We start from the raw sequence: 26,505 nt of genomic DNA, 5'->3' as shown, positions 1-26,505 counted from the left end.
AGCAACCCTTGTTTCAAAAGGGGTCACCTCAAGCAAAGCCTCCTCGCCATTCTGGTCGGTCTGTGACTCTCAGCTGGGAATCAAATACAATTTCTCCTTTCTGATTTGTGACCCCGTCTTTCGCCCAAGACAGTGGCAGGGGTACACATTTGATCACAGGGCTTCCGCCTTCACTGAGGTCCTAGTTGCCAGCAATGCCTGTGCTGGTTACCTTCACTTTGGCTTCAAGCTGGACTGATGCTGACGCTGACTCCCCAGGCTGAATCTGATGTCCGGGCCCCTCTGGCAATGGTTGTAAGGCAGCAAATATCTATTGGTGGACAGATCAAAAGGTCTTTAGACAAGGCACAGAAACAGTCTATCAACAGAGAGGATAGTGTTAGAATACTTCCTGGTCTTGGGACGCCCCATATATTAGCAAGGCACCCAAGAACCACGTTCATCTTATCTATGAGAGAGTAAAAAAAACAACAGCCTGGACCTATTGGCAAGTATAAAAGGAACTCTTTTGGTGAACTAACAAGATTAATACATCACCCAATACCAAGCAGCCAAGGAAGTCTGTATTAATTTTCTAAATTGTGAGGAAAAGAGAAAAACAACACAGACATACTCTAAATCCTTACATTGGTGTATTCCTGTGTGCTAATCTGAAAACCCTAAAAAAAAGGAAATGTTCTACACTTTTGCTCATAAACTTTACATTACTTGTACAGGACAGCAGACACTTCTAAAATGATTCTTCTTAATAAAAGGCACCTACATTGTATGTTTTAGGACCATGCTCTCATGTTATAGGAGCAGCAGGAAAATCTAAAACTGCTAATTTAACAGGGTTTCTTATCTATAAAACAACATTGTCTTCAAAACATTTTTTGCTACGGATCACATGGGCATCTTCCCTACGTTCTTCTTTTCATGATCCAAACTATGCAACATCAGCTCTAATAAGGACTACCAGTTTATTTACACGGACTAGCTAACAAAAAACTAGCAATGCCCTTGCAAAACTATGTAGCATGGAATAACATACAATAATGGTGTTATCACCTAAGAATTTTAGAACAAAAACTACCCGCATCTAGTTCCCCTTAAAGGTCAAATAGGGGAACAAAAATCTAGACTACTGATCCTGTCATAATTTCATCAAACAAGATGAGTAGTAACATAACATATATATTTTATTTATTTTATTAATGCTAACAATGTTTAAAACAGTATTACTGAATAGCCAATTAAGTGTCTCATTGCTATTTCACAGACAATTTAGACAGGCTAAAAAAAAATTGAGAAAAGGAGAGAGCAACATACATATTACCTAGCCTTAATTTGTAGAGGAGCTAGCCTCCTCCCCCATTTTGACAGTAGGAAACCTGAAACAGGTTTCGCTTCTGTCAACACTATCATCTCTTATTTGTAGCAACTGGCCATAAACAAAGTTATAGGAGGTACGTAGCACTTTTGAGGAGGTAAAGAATATGAATACCCAAACCCCAATCCTTTTAGCAAATGTACAAATGTAACATGAGGGCGAATGAATTCAAACTAAATCCCATTAGCTCAGCCCTAGTAAACACCAAACTAAAAGCATTAGTGCTGTATATAAGGCCAAGCTCACATATACAATTGTATTGTGGTATATTCATATTAGTGCATAAAACTTGCTTTTGCCAACAAAAAGAATAAGCAGAACTCCTCCTTCTTTCCCTGCGCTGCCATCTTGTCTTTCAAAAAGTTTCAGATGTCAAAATGTCAAAGCAAACTTTACTCTGGTAGCCATGCTATGCTTCTAAATATATAACTGACATTTAACTCTTCCCAGCTGTCCTATTCTGTGTGCAAATTTTCCATGCAGCTTTCCCTATTCAAAGTCACCCTGAAAACAGAGAGCTGACCCATTACCCTGTTTGTCAGTTTAATAACTTCTCCTTGTTTTTTATCCATATTTTCAATTGTAAGCAGTGTGTAACATACTTGTCTAACAATATAGTAGTCAGCTATTTGTATTATACCTAAATGTATTCATTTACTGAAGCCTAAAGCACTTTAAAAGCTGCTTTAAATGGAGAAAATGCTGTTTAATTTTGCCCAATTTCGACTTTGATATTTGGGGCACTTAGAAATGAATATCCTATAATTTTGTTGTAAAATAATCATACATATCGTTATAAAAATTAGTTTTTTACGCCTGCGCAGAGTGAATTTCCATATGCAAATATCCTCATTATGCGGTACAACACAACTTAATTTTAATTTTAATGCTAGGAGGTCACAGTATGAGTATTAAGCTTTATAAATATAAAAAACAAATTTAAAAGCACTTATTTTTTAAAATAATTTTTCATAATTAATTAAAAAAACATTTGTTAATAAAACCAGTCATTTTTTATAATTCCACATGAAAAGCAAGCTGCATCCCTTGCCTATCATATTTAGACACATTCATTCACAAGCCTAAGCACAGAAGCCTAACTTGAAACATGAAAAGTTTTGCGCCACTTTTTTAAAAGGACACTCATTATTTAACATCAGAACCACGAATATGCTTATAAAAAAAAGGCTTTAAGAAAGGAAATCCTTACGTTAAACATTTTCCTGTTATCCAAAATAATGAACCTGATTTTTGTAACTTTTTAAAACAAAATCCTGTCCGAATCAACATTTCTGTCTCTCCGTGGCCTACAAACAAAACAACAGGTGCTGCTGAGCGGCAGTTAAAACACAGTGGAAAGCTTTTTTCAGTGTTGAAATGTAAGCACGGTGACCATCTATTAAAAATGAGGCATTTCAATGCATGTTCTATAATATGTGTTTAGTTCAGCAAACATTTACTCAGATGAAGTGTTTGCCTGTTAATATCGAATACAATGTATCTAAGAAAAATGCTGTAAGTTTATTTATTGCAAAACGTACAATTTCGTTTTTGAGGCCTATTTTATTTCTATTGAATGTGAATTCTATTTTTATCTTTTAAGCATAGGCAGTTTGTACATGTGCATAATTGCTTACTCTTATCAATTTAATAATAACACAGTTATTTAGCATATCATATGGTTCATTTCTGGATTTTTATTTAATTTTTATTTAATATTAATTAAATGACATTTTGCATAACAGAATGATGACAGCAAAAAAAACACAAACACACACGTTGAGCTCATTCCAGACATATACAGAAGGGGTCATACTCTCAGAATCACATAATACAGCGCGCTTAAGGCTAGCAATCCTTACACAAAGAGCGCAATCGCTATTTACTCACAGAAGTTGCAATGTAAAACCACAAACCACATAGACATTTAAACACACATTTAACCCACAGATCAACACTTAAGACAGAAACAAAGGACAGCCCACAGAGTGTACTTAAATCAAACCATTTGTAAATACTAGTTGTAAGTCATATTTACAAGAAGCGCTTCTCAATAGTGTTCCAAAAGACTGCAAAAACAGCCTAACAGAATGTTTAATTTCCAAGAAGCCAAAATACACTCAATTCACTAGCTTTGGCTGGCAGAACACCTAAAAATCGCTCTGCATATCTCCATTCATAAAATTGCGCATAAAAAGAATCCTTGTTTGTATTCTGTCCATATTTGAATTCCATGGGGATACAGAATCACCAAGGAAGAAATATGGTTTTATACCTAAACCTATGTAGCTATTCTCTCAAGGAAGCCAACTAATTTAATTCACATCTCACTATGGTACCTCCAAAAAGCAACACATTCTTCGATGTGTGCTTGAAACAGGCATGCCAAAAATATTGCAAAATATGCAAATATTATAATCAAAGTAGTGCTTACGGTACTCTTCGTACGTTGCGCAGTTCAAACAAAGTCAAACAGAGAAAAATCTCCTCATTACCTGCCTACATAAATTGCAATTTATATATTATATAATCAAAAGTTGGCCAACAAATATCTAAGCCACAGTAAGTGTTACTAAACTACCTTACCAATCAAAGGCATCAAAACCAACAGCAAGTGCCGCAGAACGACTCTTACCAAACAAATGGCTGTCCAAACTCTAACTGCCAAGTTGGTTGTTTGAAGGGATTGATTTTATTTGTATTGCCTTTCATATTCTCCTGTTCTTAAATATGCAAAATGGTCAAAGTCAATTTCTGTATCTTACATGCGGTAGCTGTCTCTGGGATTCAGAGGTCTGCGTCATATGTGCTATTTTGACAAATAAAATCTGTTTTTAAAAAAAACTAAATTGGCTGACTGACATAACCAGGGCCTGCTTATCTGTGAGGAAAAAACTGTCTCTTCATGAAGCACCCCATTATAGAAACTTTTTACCTTCTCCCTAAAATACACAATAAGGGATGTCCTCCAACTGGATGACTGATCATAGCCGGCAATGACTCATTCTGTTCGACATTAGTTGAATATACTGACCAGCACTTAGAACCATTTATGAAAACCCTTCCATCCTACATCAAGATAACCACGGGTATCCTATGGCAAGAGAATTACATATTTGTCACTGTAGATGTAGTGATTCTCTGTACACCAATAAAACACAAGGACTAAAAACAAGCCGTTAGAAAAACAGTAGGTCAAATGTAGCACATTTTATACAATCAAATACCATGATTCTAAAAATGCTGAGCTTCGCCTCTCAAATAATGTGTTGAGCTTTAAGAAGGAGTACCATCTCCAGGCACATGGAACAATAATTGGAGGATAATTCATGCCCAATATGTATGAATACTCAGTGGAGAAATTCTCACTCTCAGCCAAACTCTTCCTGGACTCCACACCTCGCGTCACCTTTTGAGGTCCCTACATCGATGATAATCTGCATATTTGGCAAGGATCAACACTAAGGGGTCCATTACGATGTCGGGCGGATCGCCACCGCCATGGTGGCGGTGGCGATCCGTCCGACATAAATGCCCGCCCGCCACCCTTCCCCCCCTGCCACATTACAATGGCGGGGGGACCGCAGCGGAGGCAAACGCCGCCCGCCACTTTTCCACCCCGGTCGCCTTGCGGCCGGGCGGAAAAGGGTTCATATGGTGGCAGTGTCTATCAGACACCGCCAGCCATATTTGGATGGGTGGCTGCAGTTGCTTTTCCAGAAAGGCAGGCGGACTTCACTCTGGGGGCCCCGTGCAGGCCCCCAGATTGAAGGAGCAAGGGGGGTGAACACGGGGGGGTACAATTTGCATTTACAAAGCGGCAGGCACCGCGTGGTGCCTGTCGCTTTGTAAATGCAAATGCTGACATGCATTTTTAGCATTGTGGCGGGCGGTGCAGAGAGCACCGCCCGCCACAATGCTAAAAATACAGGATGTGTCCGCCACTGTGGCAGGCACATCCTAATACCCCCCACGGGACCCCCACCCTTATGGCAGGCGGTCCCTATTACCACGAGGATGGCAGGCGGGCAAAGTCCGCCCGCCATCCTAATGAGGCCCTAAGTCTCAAAAAATATCATCTACTCATGAACACAAACAAATGGAACATAAATATATCTTCAAACTTCTCAACAAAATAAATCGAATTGTTGGATCTCACCATCTACATCAAGGATAACAAAATTCAAACTAAACTACACAGAAAAGAAACTGCTACCTATTCAATCTCAACAGCTAAAAGTTTGCACCCTTCTTGTATCATACAAAATATTACTAAAGGGGAACTCCACAAACAAAAAGAGAATGTAGTGAACAAAATTTCTTTAAAAAAAAACAGCGAAGGAAAGGGACACAAGAAACGGTGGACATTATCAATGGTTTTCAATAAAATGTAAGCTCAGAGTAAGACTTTATTGGATTCCTCACCAAATTTCATACAAACACTTAAACACTGGTATCTACTACTGAATAATCCATCCATTAACATTTTACAGAAACCCCAAATAGAATTTTGGAGAATCACAAATCTCAAATAGATATGATACCAGTCCAGGTTTGTGGATAAAAGAAACACATCAACAACCTTTCTGGACAATCTCACCGGATTCTACACAAGCCATGACTGCTCTGGGGGCAAGCACGAGAAAAAACAACTTGAATAAAGTATGTATATTGTCTCTATCAAAAGATGCCCCAGCAATAATATGCTGGAAGTACAATCAGACCATTGAAAAAATAGGCTGTACACTACAAAACACTGATTGGAAAAAATCACCCATATTGTTAATTTTGTGGTATAATGCACTGCTTATCTTTAATAAATTCTAATATACTGAGTTATAGATATTATCATGTAATGTATGTCTTTGCTTACTGGCATTCCTAACATAAAAGGTAAGTGTTAATGAGAAAGTGGACTAAAAATTGTCAAGCACCCCAGAGTGTTATTGTATGGCAGTCCAAATGTCTTCTTTATAGACCAATTTATGAACTATGTATGGCTTAATAAGCAATTATTATTCAGTAATGCCTGCGAAGTGGTCACATCAAGAAGTTTAAGATACTGACTTGGTGTTTGCTGTTTTAAGAAATGTTATATGTTGATGTGTGTCAGGGTGAATGTTAATTAATGAACAGAAAATGGCCTAATAGATCGTAGAATAGTTGAAGTTGTCAAGCTGTTAAGTAGGACTATATAACCTGTGCAAGCGGGAGAAATTTCAAGCAAACAAAAATGAAAAAAATAAGGTAAACCGTTTTTGAAGAATTCTCCTGCAAAAAACATTTTATTTTGCAAGAGAAATCTCTACTAAAAATATGTTTTTTTTCTCCTGCAACACCCATTTTTGCCTGCTTCGCTGGCCATTAAAAAATATATATATATATGTATTGTATTGTGCACTTCCCAAAGTTGCTACACAAAACATTTCTGAACTTGGGTCAGGCGAACTTTGCTATCTTCGTTCAAATCATACAGAAAACAAAATGTGCACCTACATAGCCAAATACACATGAAGAGCACCTCACATTTCCACAACTGCACTTCCACTCTAAACGGACGTAATGCCTTCGACACAGTCACGCCGACGTCACATGTTCCTCTGTGAGATTATTGTGAGAACAAAAGCATTATGCCGAAGCTTACCATTCCAAATAACAAACCCATGTACATGACTGCAAACGCTGCTTGCAGTGTTGACCTAGCGCAAACAAGAAAAGAGAGGTGAGCTTAACGTGGTTAAAGATGAATTTTGCTTCGATGACTCCTACTACCCACTGTGCTAATATTATGCCAAAGGATTCCAACACCTGAAGGGGGTTTATGACTATGAATTACTTGATCGGATCAGCAACCTCCCTCGGTGGATCCTTCAGCCGAGATATGTAAAAATAAAAAAATTATTATAGAATCTCTCTTTGTATTGAAAGAATATTTGCAAAGCATTATTTGTCGCTCTCCTGCACATGTAGAAGCTGGTGGGATTGTCAGAAAGGTTGTTGATGTGTTTCTTTTATCCACAAACTTGGACAGGTATCATTAGAGATTTGTGACTCTCCAAATTTCTATTTGGGGTTTCTGTAAAATGTTAATGGATGGATTATTCAGTAGTAGATACCAGTGCGTAAGTGTTTGTCTGATGTGATATCTGGGATGAAAGTTGGTGAGGAATCCAATAATGTCTTTCTCTGAGCTTACATTTTAATAAAAACCATTGATAATGCCCACACAGTTTCTTTTGTCCCTTTCCTTGGCTGTGTACTCAAGAGGGATTGCTTGTACCCTGTTTGTTCTAGTCTGCCAATCAATTTCTGGGTTTGTCTTTTATTTTTTAAAGAAATTATGTCCACTACGTTTCATTTTGGTTTCTAGAGTTCCCCTTTAGGAATATTTTGTATGATACTAGGAGGGTGCAAGCTGTTAGCTGTTGAGCTGTGTAGTTTAGTTTGAATTTTGTTATCGTTGATATCGATGGTGAGATCCAAGAATTTGATTTATTTTGTTGAGAGTTTGAAGATATATTTATGTTCCATTTGTTTGTCTTCATGAGTTTATGGTATTTTTTGAGACTCAGTGTTGACCCTTGCCAAATATGCTGGTTATCATCTATCCAGGGATCCGAAAAGATGATGCTGGGTGTGAAGTCCAGAAAGGGTTAGGCTGATAAAGAGAATTTCTCCACTTCTCCATTGATTATTCATACATATTGGCCATTAATTGGGCTCCAATTACTGTTCCCCGTGTCTGGAGGTGGTACTCCCTATTAAAGCTTAACACATTATTTGAGAGTCGAAGCTCAGCATTTCCAGTATCATGGTGTTTGATTGTATAAAATGTGTTAAATTTGTACCTACTGTTTTTTTACCTGCTTGTGTTCAGTCCTTGTGTTTTATTGATGTACAGAGGCTCACTACATCTACAGTGACAAAGACGTAATCCTCTTGCCATAGGATATCCTTGGTTATCTTGATGTAGGATGGAAGGTTTTTCATACGTGGTTCTAAGTGGTGGTTAGTATATTCACCTACGTGGGGACAGACTGAGTCATTACTGGCTATCATCAGTCATCCAGGTGGAAGACATCCATTATTGTGTATTTTAGGGAAAAGGTAAAAAGTTGCTATCGTTGGGTGCTTCATGAAGAGACAGTTTTTCTCCTCAAAGGTAAGCAGGCCCTGGTTCTGCCAGTCAGAAAATGTAGTTTTTAACCCCTTCGCTGCGGCGGCAATTCCGCCGCAGCGCTAGGGGGGAGGGGGGCCGAGCGGCGCTCACATGCTTGTGACGGAACCGCTCCGTCACGAGCCTTGGTTGAGCTGTGCTCATGACGGAGCGGTTCCGTCATGGCCCCGCCCGCTCAATGGAACGTCCAGCCGAGCATGCCATGACAGAACTGCTCCGTCATGAGCACAGCTCAACCGATGCTCGTGACGGAGCGGTTCCGTCACGAGCATGGAAGGAGTTAACACGAGTTGTATCTGTTTGATTGGGTTATCGGCTAGTTGTTTTTTTTTTACAGTGGCTGGTGTTTATTAGTTGTTTCTGTGCTTCTTTAATATAGCTGTCTTGATGTAGTATGACCACATTTCCACCTTTATCATATTCTATAGTAATTATTTTTGGTTTTGCCTTAAGGCCTAGCTTGCGCTTTTCTTCTTCTTGCTCACATTTGCGGGTAAAAATTAGTATTTTAGGTGAAACACATAAATTAGTACGTGGGCTAAGGGGTCTTACTCAAAGGACAGGAATGCATGAGCACACCACTAGACAAATGTTCTCGCATTATTGAGGCAACCTAGTTAAATCTCAGGGTCAAGGCCCCCTTCAATACCTAAACACACTTACCCTTGTTACTTACGTTGAATGGTTTCTATGGCCCAGCAGATCGAAAATCAAAATTCCTTAAAGACCTTTTTGAATATATGGGAGCTGCTTACTGAGGGGACACCCATAATGCAAAAGACTTTAACCCTACACCTGGCTGCAAAAAGATTGCTCACATGAACAAGAGAATGTTTGTGATGCACCTAGGGCAGTGGTCTTCAAACTTCTGAAAGCCTCGCCCACCTAGCCTAGTAAAATAAATGTATTCATTGGGACTTTTTCACAATTATTCTATTAAATTGGCAATGTTTAAATATGTCTTGACTTATGTAAACACAAAACATATTTAAACATTGCTAGTAAATTCTGTTACTGTTTTATAAATGCAATCAAATGCATGATTGCCGAATATACTATTCTGGTCAGGCAGGCCTTACTAACGTGTAAAAGTATCCACAGTGTGACTGTTAGAAATGGGGGTGGCCTTTTTGAAGAATATTTGGAGCCTCTTCCTTTTTAAAACATACTCTTAGCTAGGATATCAATGATAAAGGAGGTTAGTGATGGCCCATTTCAGAGTGATTACTGCTGCTCATTTATTTCCTGCTTAAAACAAAGCACTGCTATCAGCATGCTTCTTTTGGTCAGATCCTGGTGCCCCCTCCCCTAGGATCAATTGAGGGCCCCCTAGGGGGGCCCGCCCTCCAGTTTGAAGACCCGTGACCTAGGGCATTTTGTGACGGCCTCCAAAATTTTAACTTATCTGACATTTGGAGATCACCAATGACAGAGACTACACTCTTTCTCAAACGTGCATAGAATCTCCTCAAGATTAGACGTGTTTTACGCACAACGGGTAAATTTACAGAACTTCCCACAAAGCTGAATTGACACACAAATATAATCAGATCATACCCCAGTAGTAGTAACCTGGGACACATGGACCACAAGACCTGATGGTTAGAGATGCAACTAGGGAAGCGTTAAAGCACAATTTCTCAAGAAATGACAACTCCTTAACATCTCTGGCAATTTGCGGGAATGGTGCCAAAGCAGTGATGCAAAGAGAACCTATTTTGCACTCAGCCAGACTTTATTTTTCAGACCTAATTAGGCCAAAAAGCTAGAACCGGAACTAAAAATAAACAACTTAAAGGGTAAACATGAGGCCTCGGGATCACAGAAAACATACAGATCTTTAAAAAAAGTCTATGGTGAATTGGGACAACTCTTAATGGGAGAGACAGAAGATTGAATGTCATGCACTAAACAAACATATTCTGACAGGGGGAACAAAGTGGGAAGATTATTCGCTTATAAAATCAAACTCCCCTAGAACAGATATAGAATTCAATGCATACAATTGAAGTTGGTAGCCATATTCACACAAACACATAAAATATTGCAGGCATTTTTTCAATATTATGACACTTTGCACTGCTGAGATAACTAACGAAGTGGAACAAGATGAATACGTGGTGGGGATAGAGTTCCCCTCTATTAGGGGAGACCTAGCTGAAACTTTGGAAGAATTGATAACAGCTCTAGAGGATAAAGATGTTATTAATCCACTCCAAGATTACAAATCTTCTGAGCCGGGTGAGTTTGTAAAACTCGTTTTATAAAACATTAAGGGGCTGACTTGCAGACCCTCTGACACACATATTTCATTTCTTTCTGGAGACAGGCGTAATAACTGATACTTTGACGGAATCAGAAATTATTCTAATCCCTGGAAGTGGATGGAACCGGCACCTTTAGTTAATGCAACTCTTGTACTGGGCTACTTCAGAACCATGTCGAACACAGGCTAAAAGGGACCTCACGACAAAAAAAAACCCTTATGGAGAAACAAGTGTCTAGAAAAGGCATTACCTGTTTGTATCAATTATTAGATACCCACCAATGGATTTTGAGCCACTCTTTACCCTTAAATGGGAAACAGAACTAGGAATATCAATAGATGAGACCTGCTGGATTCACATTTGGGAATAAGCTATGACATCTTCCATATGCACGTCATACCAAAACAAGCATTGAAAATGCAATGGGTCTCGCCTCTGATTAAGTTAAAGCCATTTGCTTTGTATAGCGAAGCAAATGGCTTTAACTTACTGAAAGGCGAGACCTATTGCATTTTTAATGCTTGTTATTTGTGCATGGATTATGGGTTGGGGATCAGAAATCTCGAGTCCGCACATGCATGTGAGGATTTTCAAATATTATAGACTCCAACCCGTACAGAATAGCACTATGGTCATCCGATAGGATCCTATTAGAATAGCACTAGTAAATGCAGCTTAGCTGCGACATTTTATTACTACTTTACGTCTGTCACCTACCCACTAACGCGACAGACCTAGCAAGCTGAGTCTGACAACTCCCAGCAGCATGACACCATACAGCAGTGGAGTCATAAACTTTTCCTCTGCAATTGTAAAACGAAAAAGTATGCCAGCAGCTGCAGCCACTCAGAAAATTATATCTGCAACACATTTCAAACAGATTACTGCTTTGACAAACCCAAAAATGACAATTAAGTCACTGCTGCCTCAGGGAAGCAACTGCTGCGGATATTTGGTAAGGGTCCCTCCAAAACACAACACAAAACTACAAGTGCCAATCCGTACTGCCAATGGAACGTGTTTTCAAAATAAACGGGAAACAGCTGCAATGGCGCTGAACCTCTAAAGGCAGCGATGGGTTTGAGGTGGTGTTCGTGGGGAGTGTGGATGGTACAGGTAACTTAATTGACTGCAACGGGAGCTGAAGCACAGAAAAGTAAAAGCCAGTGAAGGGAAGGATGAGACGGCCGGCAGAGGGGGAAATTTCCAAAAAGAAAGCTATACAGGCTTGGTTTCAAGCCGGGGCCAGTGCTCACACAGCTTTGGTTTTTTTTCATTGTGGAGACAACGCTCACACAGCTGTGGCCAGCGCTCACATAGCTCTGTTTTTCATCGCCTGTGTACAAACCATTACAAGTAGAAATTATTTTAACTAAATAGTTTATGATGCTTAAGTAGAGGTACTAAGATATGTATCCAAAGCATTTATGTTGTAAACAGTCGAATCTAAAATCCTAACACAATTTCGCCGTCATTCCTATGACTGTACTTTACAGGACTGGATCAGCCTACATTCATCAACAGAGGTGCGTTCAGAAAAAGTTCTTAGAAACATTCCATGGAGTAGAAATTCTTCAGATTTCCCCTTCAATCGGTGGGCTCTCACCACCTATGGCTGCTCACACAAAAGCGCCACAAAAGGCATGTTAGCGGCAGGCGCCCCACAGTATATTCAATGTTCCATGGGAGCTACCTCAAGAGCGGTAGCTGCGTACAATATCCGTACAGGAGACTGCTATGTTACACCATACCGTGGGTTAAGTGCTATTTAAAGGTAATCTCTACAGGCTAAGACACGCGCCGCGGGAGGTTTCACGTTTCCCCTTCCGAGCTCTGCAAGCGGATTTCCATTTTATTTTACGGAGATAACCAGGATACGAGAGACGGCGGCTTCACAATATTGTGACTGATAAATTAAAGAAAAAAACAACTTACGTCGATATTTGGGGCAGGCAAGACATGACAGGATGTACGTACTGCCAGGGCCTTTGAAATCTTGGTTCTGAAGTCGTTTAGGACAATGGCAACAATATCCTGGTGCGGGACGTAGGCAAAGCCTTTCCGAAGGAAGACTTTTCTTGGGCGAACCAAATCGGGCGCATCCTGGAAAGGAACCTACAAAGAAAAGAAAGCAATATTAGAAAGGACTCAAAAGGATCACTGACATAATATTGAGGGACATAATATCGACTACCAAAAATATCGGCGACAAAATATCGACAGACAGAATATCGACTTTGTATCTACAAACAGGTAAGTACAAAAATATTGAGTAAAAAATATCGTTTACAAAAATATAGTTTGTAAAAATATCGACTTTATTAAAAACAATGTTAAATTAAATTAATACTAAAAATTATTTACTAAAATATACTTACAAATACTTAAATTACCTTATAAAAATTAAATAATTAAAGTTATTAAAAAAAATGTTACAATCATATTTGTTAAAACATATATATATATAGTAACATAATATAATTAAAAAATATCCAATATTAATACCGTAGGATAGCGGAAGAGTAAAATTACTTTTCCCACTCCAGAGAGTGCAACAGTAGATAAGGCGTTGGATAGCGTAGAGGTAAAAATTACTATTCCCACTCCAGAGAGTGCAACAGTAGGGAAAGCGTTGGATAGCATAGGGGTGAAAATTACTATTCCCACTCTAGAGAGTGCAACAGTAGGGAAAGCGTTGGATAGCGTAGGGGTAAAAATTACTATTCCCACTCTAGGGAGTGCAACAGTAGGGAAAGCGTTGGATAGCGTAGGGGTAAAAATTACTATTCCCACTCCAGAGAGTTCAACAGTAAGGAAAGGGTTGGATAGCATAGGGGTACAAATTACTATTCCCACTCCAGAGAGTGCAACAGTAGGGAAAGCGTTGGATGGCGTAGTGGTAAAAATTACTATTCCCACTCCAGAGAGTGCAACAGTAGGGAAAGCGTTGGATAGCGTAGGGGTAAAACTTACTATTCCCACTCCAGAGAGTGCAACAGTAGGGAAAGCGTTGGATAGCGTAGGGGTAAAAATTACTATTCCCACTCCAGAGACTGCAACAGTAGGGAAAGCATTGGATAGCGTAGGGGTAAAAATTACTATTCCCACTCCAGGGAGTGCAACAGTAGGGAAAGCGTTGGATAGCGTAGGGGTAAGAATTACTATTCCCACTCCAGAGAGTGCAACAGTAGGGAAAAGGTTGGATAGCATAGGGGTAAAACTTACTATTCCCACTCCTGAGAGTGCGACAGTAGGGAAAGCGTTGGATAGCGTAGGGGTTAAATTTACTATTCCCACTCCAGAGAGTGCAACAGTAAGGAAAACGTTGGATAGCGTAGGGGTAAAAATTACTATTCCCACTCCAAAGAGTGCTACAGTAGGGAAGCGTTGGATAGCATAGGGGTTAAAATTACTATTCCCACTCCAAAGAGTGCAACAGTAGGGAAAGCGTTGGATAGCGTAGGGGTTAAAATTACAATTCCCACTCCAGAAAGTGCAACAGTAGGGAAAGCGTTGGATAGCGTAGGGGTAAAAATTACTATTCCCACTCCAGTGAGTGCAACAATAGGGAAAGTAGATACTTCATATATTATTTAAAAATATATATACATTATTATCTATAAAAAAATTATTTAAAAGTAATTACCACTTTAACATAATATCATTATTAATTAATTACAAATACTAATTTAATTTAATCATTACAATTAGTTATCTATTAACACTTATTAATTACAAATTAACAGTTAAGTTATTAGTAATTAAACAGTTACTTAACAATTAAAATCTAATAAATACACACAAAAATTAACATATGTAATTAGTTATAATTAAATTACACTACATAAATTAACATATTTAATTAATTATAATTAAATTACTTCCCACCCTACTCCCCTATAAACCCACAACCCGCTACAGAAATTAAATTAGTTAAATTAACATAATTATCAATTAATCAATTAAATAAAAATAATTGGCAATTAAAATGTAATTAATTACTAAATAAAAATTAATTAACAATTAATTATAAACAAATACCAATAAATAAATGTACATATTTAATGAATTATAATTAAATTACATCCCACCCTATTCCCTTATAAACCCACAACCCGCTACAGAATTAAATTACGCAAAATTTAAATAACATTAAATTCATTAATTAAATTACATTATAGTATAAATAAACACTTTTAACACATAAAATACACTATAAAAAAATCGATATTATTACAAGTTCGATATTTTTCTTAACCTATATTATGTACTTTGATATTTTGACTATCTATATTTTAAAATTCGCTATTACATTACTTACCTTCAAAACGATATTTTTGATGTCTATATTCTGTCCATTCGACATTCTGTCCAGCCTATATTTTGTACTCGATATTATGTCCATTCGATATTTTGTAGTCGATATTTTGTCTGTTTACCACTCAAACATGTCATTTCCATCCGCATCTGGTTCAGACAGAAAGTGGACTTTTTAAGCTATAGCAAGGAACCCCTGCAACTTATTATTTGATAATATTGCACTGTCTTAAAGCAGTATTCCATCTAAAATGTTTTAAATGTTAGGCTAGTCTTTGATGGAAAAGAAAAGCTCTTTATGTGAGGACGGTTTACACAACAAGGATAAAAGCCCTTCTATCAATGTTATTGGGTAGACAGAAAATAGATAACATGTCCTTAAGAAAATGAGCGCTTCAAAGTAGTACGGCGCTGTAAACTTGACCCATTCCTCTTGCTTTACTGTCAGGGCCTGAATAGCAAAATAAACAAGCATTGGCCGCGCGGCTGTGAAAGTGACGCAGCCGTGAAACTGAAAGTTATCGTGATCGCGGGCTGTAAGGGTGCCTGCGAGCGATGCGCTTAATGAGCATGACGAGACAGGAAAGCCAGATGGCACCTGTGCTCTTACTGTGCGCGTAACTGCACGCTCTAGCTACACAAAAAGCTGTGGTCGGCTTTTTGAAGCCCACTTACTAAATGTCTCGCTAGATCAGGTGAGACCTAAAAACTGCTATAGAATAATACTGAGATGGTATGTTACACCAGTCCATCTCAATGCTATATTTGGCTCATCCCAGAATGCTGGTGTTAAGAGGAAGAGTGAGGTACTATGGCACATATTTGGTGGTTTTGTGAGGCAGGTCTGTCATTGTGAAAGGGTACATTAAAAATAATTACGTAAATAATAGGGTTGGAAATCAGGCTGGATGCCATGCCCCTCTTTTGGGAGACACAGGAGAGGAATCAGAATATCCATTAACCACACTAGATGGAAAGCTTATTACGCACTCGGTGTTGGCAGCTAGAGTAACATCAGCTCAACCATGCCAATCCCAGACCTTGCCTTTAACACAACTATGTGGACCAAGTTTTGGTCAATACAGGCAATGGAAGAACTAACTGCAATTTTTGAGGAAAGGGTCCTGAAATAAAAAATAAAAAAATGAGCTCCATATCATAATTACAATATACAGCAGGGAAAGATTGGCTTGGGACCCGGACGTGATCCGAAAACAATTTGTGCATCTTCTATATGTAACCCAAGCCACTCTAAATGATCTCAGAAGGGCCGTGTTAACACATTGCCCTGATGAAAATACTGCTCAGGTTGGAAAGCGAAGGGAGAATTATTTGAATGGGAGGCACTGTTTCACAAAGTCACAGTCAAGAGCTACAACACATAGATTATTTTGGGCTGGGTGGAAGGGGGACAAATAATTATACAGTGGGGAAGGAGATTTTACCTGAATGTACAATCTGAGTTTTTGTAATGTAGAATTTAGTACGTTTTTTGTTTGTTTCTTCGTTGTTGTATGTAGTAACTGTTTAACTTCATTACATTAGCGGTCTTCACATGCTCACACGTGTATAGGTAACAATTTTTTATGTAATGTATTGCTACCAAGAAACGAAATTGGAGCTCTAAATTTCTCATTGAGATTCGTTGTTCAAACTGTATATTTTGTAATTGTCACTTTAAAAAAAAGTGTCCATAAGAACCCAAGTAAAGCGCTTCACCTGGCCATTACACTGGGGATCATTCTGGGCCATGGTAACATGCTTAATGTCATAATTATAGAAGACTCTCTTCATCTTTAGAGTCCAACTAAACCCCATTATCTGTCACTAATATCAAGGTGACCTTCCCTGATGAACACCTTCTTTAAAAAAAACTCAATGACCACTCTAGTAATGGTATGGCTCACAAACTTTCCCTCAGGTCATTTTGAGTGATAACACACCAGCACTAAGGCATAACACAGGCACAAGGTAGATTATGAAACAGTCTAGAAATCTCTCATGCTACCTTCTCCCATGGTTATTCAGACCAACCAACAGGAGCACTACTACAATATTACCAACTCTCTCACCGAGCTGTATTTTATCTAAGCTAAGCCACCAGGAATGCCCCCTTAACAACTTCTTCATGGAGGACATGCTTGGGTGACCCTCCTCAGCAACACCCAATATCTTCTCTCATATGGGATGTGGTGAAAAACACACTCCCCTACCCCCCAATTGCATAAGAGGACCGCTTCAGCCTCCAATTCATCAGAAACATCTGGTGATAAATTCCGGTGGTTTGGTAGTCACATCTAAATCACTGTTCAATCCACTTTAATTTAATTTAATTTAATTTAAAGGAGCTTGTAGAGTGCCTGGTGACGCCTCCCGGCGTGTCCCCGCGCTGTGGAGAGAGTGTGAGAAGGAGTAGAGGAAAACCCATCACCAAGTAAAGAGGCAGGTTTTTAGTTTCTTCCTAAACAGGATTTCATTATTCTCCATCCTGATATCCGCAGGAAGAAGGTTCCATTTCCTGGCCGCCAAAGTCCGGAAGGATTTGCCTCCCATTCTGGCTTTTTTGGGGCGTGTGGTTCTGAGCAGACCCATACCTTTAGATCTAAGCGACCTGCTCGGTTCATAGACAGTAGCCAAATCCGACATGTAGGCCGGTGCTCTGTGATGAATTATTTTATGGCACCACAGCATAGCTTTAAAATCAATCCTCTTCCTGATGGGCAGCCAATGGAGGGCTACAAGAGAGGGGCGAGATGGAGCTCGCCGAGGGAGCCTTAAGACCAGGCGAGCTGCCGAATTTTGTAACACCTGAAGCTTTTTAATATTTTTCTCAGATGTACCCATGAGCAGCACGTTTCCGTAATCAATACGGGACGTTATCAGTGCTTGCGTCATGGTACGCCTGGAATTAATAGGTAACAGGTCAAGGGTACGGTTCAGAGTTTTCATTACCCCAAAGCATTTGCCCACCGTTTTTCTTATGTGGCTGTCAAAGGACAATTTATTGTCCACCCACACACCCAAGTTCTTCGCCTCTCGGGATGGGGAGGGCAAAGGACCAAGGCAGCTGGGCCACCACTCATTCGTCCATTTAGCCTCATTGCCTCCCATGATGAGGACCTCTGTCTTAGTCCCGTTAAGTTTCAGACAGTGGTCGTTCATCCAAGTGGCAAGTTTAGTCATGCAGGCATTGAAATTATCAGCTTCCTTGGAAGGGGCTTGGGTCAGAGAAATAAGGAGCTGCGTGTCGTCGGCGTAGGAGACAAGCTCCACGCCGAACGATTGCACTACCTCTGCCAGTGGGGCCATATATAGATTAAACAGGGTAGGGCTCAGGGCAGAGCCCTGAGGCACCCCCTGCTCAAGCCTCACCCTATCGGAGAGAAAGCTCCCCCTTTGGACTTGAAAGCTTCTGTTAATCAAGAAAGCCTTCAGCCATCCCAGTGCCTTATTGGTGACTCCAGCTTTATTTAGACACTGTAGCAGGATGGAGTGTGCTACAGTGTCAAAAGCGGCACTGAGATCAAGCATGATGAGGGCCATTGTCTTTCCCTCATCTGCTCCCTCACGTAGGGTTTCTGTGGCCCTCAAGAGGGTTGTCTCCGTTGAGAACCCTGATCTAAAACCCGACTGGGATTTATGGAAAGCATTATGGGTCTCCAGATGTTCCATCAGTTGGGTGTTAGCGATTTTCTCTGCCAACTTGGCGACATACGGTAGAAGGGATATGGGTCGTAAATTATCCATTACGTCCACACTGATGTTGGGCTTTTTCTTAATAGGTAGCACTATAGCCTGTTTCCATTCCTCCGGGAGACAAGATGTTGAAAAGGAAGTTAGTAACAGGTGCCTCAAGTGAGGTTCCAGAACTGAGAAAGCTTCAGCTAATATTTTAGGAGGAGCCGGGTCTCTGGGCGATCCTGACTTGATCTTGTTACACATCTTAGACAGCATCTCATAGGAAGGGACTTCAAAAGATTTGAGACAGACCGGTGTGTTTACACTTTGCTCATTTTCAACGAAATCTGCGGCCGGGGCTCCCTGTTTAGAGAAACTGGTATAGATCTTACTTATTTTACCAGCAAAGTACTGAGCTATGTTATTACATGATTCCACTGAGTCATTTTGGATAGAGGAGGACATCTCCACTATGGATATCTCCTTATATATTTGGAATAATTCCCTAGAGGAGTTGCCAGCTTCCGTGATACGAATGTGATAATGCTCAGCTTTTGCCAGGCGGACGGCTTTGTTATATTCTTTCTGTGCAGTTTTATACTGTATTTTTATATCTGCACAGAAATTATAACGCCAGGCTCTCTCAAGTTTCTTGCAGGCCGTTTTCATGGTCTGTAGATCTTGTCCGAACCAAGGAGCACTTTTCTGAGACCTTCTAGCATTGGACATGGTGCGGCTAGGGGCTGTGATGTCCAGAGCCTTTGTGACAATATTGTTTAAGCTTTCATTGGCAGCCTCACAGTCAGCTCCTTTCGGAGGACCTTCATCCTGGACAATTTGAGTGAAGGAGTCTAAGGAAAAACTTTTCCATTTCCTGCGTTTATATCGCAGAGATTGCTGCCGAAAAAGCTCAGTTTTTTCAAGTTGGACTGAGATGGGAATGATATAATGATCCGACCAGGGTATGGGTATGGGATCTGTAGTATGCACTCCCAGCCAGTTACCAAAGACGGGGTCTAATAGATGCCCTAGTTGGTGTGAGGGTTCTTTATTTTTGAGGTCAACTTGAACCGATTGCAGTTCCATACGTATGTCAGCTGCATCTTTATCTAAAGGATCATCAAAGTGAGCATTAAGGTCACCCAGAACTAACAGTTTAGATTTCCTTAGAGCAAGATGGGTGACCACCTCCATGAGGGTGGAAGTGAAATCATATAATCTACCCGGTGGGCGATATATCAAAATGCCTGATATCGAGTGATTAGGACCAGTGTTGATACTAAAGATGCCAGCTTCACTATGATCAACCTGTGTGTGTGCAAGGGAGCAGACGAGGGGTGCTTTGGTAATAATGGCGATGCCACCACCTCTACCGTCCTTTCTATCTAACCTGGATATAGAATATCCGTTAGGTAACGCCTGAATGATGTCCGGATCCGAATATTCATCCAGCCAGGTTTCCGTTAAGAAAAGGATGTCAAGATTCAGGTCGTCAATCAAGTGGTAGATTTCCATCGCATGCTTACGCAGCGATCTACAATTCAGTAGAGTTGCCTTAATGATAGGCCCGGAGCTGGTGTCTGGGACTTGGGGGCGGGGATCGAAGCTACACCTCCCGCATTTTGTGAGTGACTGGGCCATCATGGTGTGCTTGCAGGTAGCATACGTGTCGGGTTGTAATGCTAGTAAAGCATGTCTATCATACCTTATAGAGGTTAGTGTCAGGCTGCCAGGGTCTGTGGCCCCGCGCCCCGTCCGGCCGCGGACGGGCGCAGACGGGCTGGACTTTGGCTCGACTTCGGCGCGCTTCCGGCGCGCCCGCTGCACGCGTCCGCTGCGCGGACGCTGTCCTAAGCACATTTATCCTAAAGGGGGGAGGGGTCGCTAGAGCGCTGAGCTCAGCTCCCAGAGCCCGGATGTACAAGGCTCCTCCTCGCCCTCCGCATCAATCGTCCATGATTGGACGCGGCGGACCGGGGCGGGAGAGGGAGAGTTAGTATGCAGGAAAGTAAATACACAAAGAATTCACCCGCACTGAGCGTTTTAAAAGTAAGAGCCTAAGTGCTATTTAAAAACATTCGCCGTTACAACAGCGCGCACAGTGTGTCCCACATAAACTGCAATTGATAGCGCAAGGTGAAGGGGGCTGCCTCTGCCACCGGCAACACACTACTCCACAGCGAGCGCGGTATCCCAGCTGTTTTAAATACCCTCGTTAGTTTCAGCGTCGCTAGAGCGCTGAGCTCAGCTCCCAGAGCCCGGATGTACAAGGCTCCTCCTCGCCCTCCGCATCAATCGTCCATGATTGGACGCGGCGGACCGGGGCGGGAGAGGGAGAGTTAGTATGCAGGAAAGTAAATACACAAAGAATTCACCCGCACTGAGCGTTTTAAAAGTAAGAGCCTAAGTGCTATTTAAAAACATTCGCCGTTACAACAGCGCGCACAGTGTGTCCCACATAAACTGCAATTGATAGCGCAAGGTGAAGGGGGCTGCCTCTGCTAAATCACTGTTCAATCCACTACTTTCCTCTGAATGAAAGCGAAGCTTAGACAATCAGCTGTTATATTTATTTTACGCAGGCACATACTCCAAGCGAAAACTGTCCTCTTGTAACTTTGAGCTTCATCTGTCAATATCTGCAGTATAATTCCATCATCCTCCAGAATACAAAATTCCCACCAGGGGTCAATGATCTGTTCGCAGAACAAATGAGTTATACACAGTTTCTAAAATGTTCTATGGTCCACAAACGGGCCATAACTTCTTTTCATTTACCACATACTTCCTTTCAGTGACATTTAAGGCCATTGCTGTACGGACCACATTTCATACCTTCTTGCCCACCCTCCGTGATAACATTGCAACCATACTATACATAATAGCAACAACTGTCACAATATAACCCTTCCCTACACAGAATTGTTTTACAGTGGGGGCATGGGCAATCTCCAAATGAGTTTGTTTAAAAGCTTTTTGAACCAAACATTAATATGGTCATGGAGCAGCACAAACTTTTCTTGAGGGTTCAGGCCACAGGAGAGAGAGTTGGCAATAATGTGGCACCTTTGAAGACCTTGGTCCAAAGTGCGAATCTGCTGAGCTCAGGGATTCGCTTATTCGTGATCAACTAGTACATTGCACAAATAGCCCTTAAGTACAGGAGAAGTTATTGGCCAAAAATCCTTTCATTAAGGAGGCGATTGACATTGTGGAAAGCATGGAATATGCTTCTGCTAGGTGAGGGAAATGTGCAACACAACTGGCACTGCTGAGGTGTCAACATCTAAAGTGGCAGACGTACTTGAAAGTGAGCATGAACATGGTGACCATGAAACATACTTGGGGTCTGTACAAAAAGTTACTACCAAAACGGACAAACTGATGATTAGCCATGGAGGGACAAAGGATACTAATAAATACAAATGTTTCAAGTGTGGGAGTCCAAATCACACATCTAATTATCCTAATTGCTATGCCATAAATGTCACATGTAGCACTGTGGGGAAAAAGGGGCATTATGCGAGGGTGTGTAAATATCAAAAAACAAATTGTGTTACAGGCGACCCGGATTTGCATCAACATGACATATCACAGGTATCTGAGAATATCTGTGTAACTCATAATAAGGAGTTTGTAGATAATTATGTTGTGGTACTGCCAAAATGTGATGTCACCATTTACCCTGATTGTTGACAAGAATTGGGAGAGAATATTTGGTGAACCAATCTCACATAAGCCCCATAGGCTAGGGGGTCAAAAGATTGATCTTTTGGGTTATTGAGTGATGACCATTAAATCTAAATACAAGGAAACTATTGGCAAAGTCTAAGTGGATAAGCAAGGTGACAATTTACCAGGATGGCGACATCAAAGGGTCTTGGGCATTACACTCAATCCCAATGCAAGAGAACAAGTGATGTTGGTGACTCCTGTCAGTTAGGATGATGACATTGTCCCCATGAGGCGCAGGGTCAAGACTGATTTGCATATTGCTGTGTCTGAACTGGAGTGGCGAAGCGAGCTAAAGAATAATGATGGATACAGCCCAGATCTGTGACTGGGGGTGTCTGAAAAGTTTCAGCACTCCTTCCATCACCTCTTTGTATTTGCTTTGTTCGCCCAAAGTTGGAGGGTATGCCCAGGCGTGGGTCCCTTGCTCACTTTGCCACTGGATTCAAGCTAACCTGGCTGATGAGGGATGTTATCCTGAAAACAGTCCCAGAAAGCTTTGTTCCAGTCCAGGGAAGACATGGCTTGGCAGTTCGGGCTGGACTGTTCCCATGAGGCACAGGGTCAAGACTGATTTGCATATAGCTGTGTCTGAACTTGGATGGCGAGGCGAGGTGAGCTTAAGAACAATGATGGATTGAACCCAGATCTGGGGATAAGTGTCTGAAAAGTGTCAGCACTCCTTCCACCATATCCTTGTGTTTGCATCGTAAAATGTTTAGAAATGAATTTAGCTTATTGACTGGTTTCAATCACAAAATTATTCTCAAGTCAAGATCTAAGCCTGTGGTTAACAAAGTGCGAAGAGTTCCCAATCTCATGCTTAAACCACTTTGGGAAGAGCTGGATAGGTTATTTCATCTGGGAGCAATAGAGGAGATCGAATGGTCTGAATGGCTTGCCCCAGCTGTTTTAGACTCAAAGGATGGAGGTCGTAAAATCAGAAGATGCGTTGACTTGAGGGGTCTAAACCAATCTATTTGGGTAGATCGTCAAACCCTACAGTGATATTACTTTATTGTGAAGTTATGAATTTGTGTGCACTTGCGATGTTCTCAGCGTGGGCAAGTTCTTGTTTGCGCTCTCACTTTGCCCGATCGCCATATGTATATATTTGAAAATGTTGACTTTAGATTTCCCCTACGAGCACTTCCACTGCAGTTAGCTCATTTCCTGTTACTCCCCAGTAACTTGTTGGGATCCGAGCTGGCCGCATACGGAGCATCGTGGATCTGAAGACTTACAATAAAAGATACCTTATACTTCACAATGTGTCCTGAGGAATTTATCACATTTTAAAATTATTCAGACCCATGATACTCTGTGTGCAGTCAGCTCAGATCTCAAGCAAGTAGAATGTGTTGTTGGAGATTACTTATGTGCTGGAAATGACAAATCTAAATCTACCAGAACTGTGCCTTTGTCATCTGTGGAGAACCCTGAGGAACCATGGAGCAAGTTAGCCCTTGATATTGTTTGACCAGTTGAGGTTTTGTCAGCCAAGGAGATTTGTACTAGTTTTGGTTGATTATACCTCTGTGTTGTGTAAGTTCTATTATAACAAATAATGTGTGGGGATTTTTGAGGGAGGTGTTCACGTGTGAAGGAGTTTATGTAAAGTAACAGGCCCAGGCAAGATATCGACAAAAGGCAATGTGAGTAACAGAAACAATTTGTGCACTGAAAGTAGCAAAAGTATTCAATTTAATAAATTCAATATAAAATGATAAAAGTACTTTGTCATATGTATACTTGAAAATACATAGAATAAAAAATGTTTTTCTATATATCAATAGTTGAATACAGTTTACATCAATATGGATAATAGCCCAATTCATATGGGAAGACAAGACGGTTTCTTCTACGTGTTTCGACTCAGGCGTGTCTTCATCAGGAAAATACCATCTTTAACGGTGAATCTTGTTATAAATAACAAAGAGGTGGTGAATATTGATCAAAGGTCACGATATGACGACCAGTCAAATTGAAGATGGCGTTGATATAGAAACTGCAAGCTCCGTTGGAATAGAACACTGTATAAAGCTGTAGCTGCCGGTTTGAAGGTTGCTGGTTGGGGACTATCGGCAGGCTCTAGGGCACCTGAGTGTGTGGAGCAGGGATGATTTCAGCAAGAAGCGTTATAGGCGAATGGTAACATCACTTTGTGCCCTGGATTAGAATAGCACATATGGTAAAGTGCGGTTCGTTGAGTAGCGTGTTATGTCGAATCTACCCCTTTCCATTCGAGACAATTGTGAGTAGGCGAAGATTCACTGGGTTAGGGTAACGCATATGGTAAGGTGCGATTCATGGAGTGGCGTGTTATGTTGAGTCTTCCCCTCTCAGTTCGGGACAATTATGAGTAGGAAGAATCTTGCTGTGCTAAAATTGCATGCGTGATGAAATGTGGTTCATGAGGCGGCGCGTTTTGTCAAATGTTCCGCTCTCGATTCAAGACGTTTATTAGTGAGCAGGCTCTTTCTGGATACAAGGCTGTTAGGTTCTCACAAAGTGATCTGTCGTTTCTCCAACCGGCAGCAACGGTGTGTGACGGAGTTGCCAGAACAATCATGACTGTCAACGGTGTTCAGTTTACCAAGAGATGAAGGATTTCCTGGATGAAGAAACCATTAAGCACCATTGCACTGCCCTCTATACTTCTAGTGACAATGGCTTGGTGGAAAGTATGAATCGTTTAGTGAGAGCTTGTGTGCAGACTGCTGTGGAGAGGAGACTGCCATTATAAGGAATCTTGCGTGAAAAACTATTGGCACATTGTAACACACACAAAAGGATTAACAGGAGTTTCTCCTTTTCAGAGACTTAGAGAATTGCAAGTTCTAGCCTAAATCCTGTCTGGTTGGTAAGTGGCACTAACAGTGGAGAGTGTCCACTTTCACGCAAGGTTAGGGTTTACCAGGAGCAGTACAAAGCACATTTTGACAAAAAACATGGTGCCAAGCACCGTAAATGGAGTGTCGGTGAGATGGTGTATGTGAAGAAACCGATGTGGTCTCCGAAAGGTAAAACAAAATGTATGGGGCCTAAGAAGATCATTAAAATCAAGAAGAATGAGGTAGTTCTGGAAGGAGGGGAGGTATGGAGCATGTCCAGAGTGTAAACTCAAGGACAAGCAACGCGCGGTTTGCAAGGTGATCTCGATATGTGAGAAGAATCTAGATTTGGGAATCACTTGTGATGGGTCACATAACTCTCTTACAGAAAGCCAACACCCTATCTGGATGATTGTGTTGTAGCATAATGCTTATGCGAGTGCATTCCTTATTGTTAAGTCCTATTGTGTACTCCTGCATTGTGAGTATCAATATAATTAACAGCTCCGCTTATTGTTTCAGTAGGTTGTTGACAAATCTTACTGCATGCCCTTATCCATCCACTTTTTCCTTACCGTTGTTTTCCTCATTTGTCTTCTTCATTCCTTTTTGTTGCATCACTTTGTTGGGGGTAAAAGATGTGTTGTACTCTACAGCTGGCAATATAGTTAAGAATGCATCATAAGGAACTGTATATAATTTTGTATGAGCTAAGCACACACTTATATTTAGCTGGCATGTTGGAAGGCCGTGTTACTGTTGGTGGATGCAATACAAATAACTAGCCAGCATTTGGTGTGGCGTACACTCTTTTCACTGTTTATACATTTTTGTTTGCAGTTTTCTATTACGCGAACTTGACCCGTAGGCACTGGAGCAATTTAAATGTGCACACGTCAACATGAAACAAGGAAACGTTCTTTCTGGTAGGCACGCGAAGGTTTAATGATTTGCCCAGAGTTGAGCGACGCCGAGACTCGTGCCTGGTCCCCCACGTCCAGGGTCGGCAGCTCTGGCCCCTACAACACATTCTTCCCCCTTGAAAAAAGAGGTTCAAAACCGGTCAATGAACTGGCTCGTAAATGACGGTAAAGTCTGGCAATCAGAAAGCGGATGAGATCCCTTTAA

At 40.8% G+C, this 26,505-nt stretch overlaps 1 protein-coding gene across 1 annotated transcript; it reads right to left on the bottom strand.

Moving 5' to 3' along the window:
• LOC147710342 (DNA primase large subunit-like) lies at positions 1–26,277 on the bottom strand. Its single transcript, XM_086919983.1, has 3 exons — positions 25,953–26,277; positions 12,752–12,931; positions 1–310 (listed from the first exon to the last, which is right to left on the bottom strand). Exons 1-3 carry the CDS (start codon positions 25,965–25,967, stop codon positions 182–184), a joined length of 324 nt encoding a protein of 107 aa, XP_086776109.1. The 5' UTR covers positions 25,968–26,277; the 3' UTR covers positions 1–181.
• Positions 26,278–26,505: the final 228 nt, after the last annotated feature.

The sequence above is a fragment of the Lissotriton vulgaris genome, chromosome 5 (genome assembly GCF_964263255.1).
Source record: "Lissotriton vulgaris chromosome 5, aLisVul1.2, whole genome shotgun sequence".
Classification (NCBI taxonomy): Eukaryota; Metazoa; Chordata; class Amphibia; order Caudata; family Salamandridae; genus Lissotriton; species Lissotriton vulgaris.
This window is presented reverse-complemented; position numbering and strand designations above follow the sequence as displayed.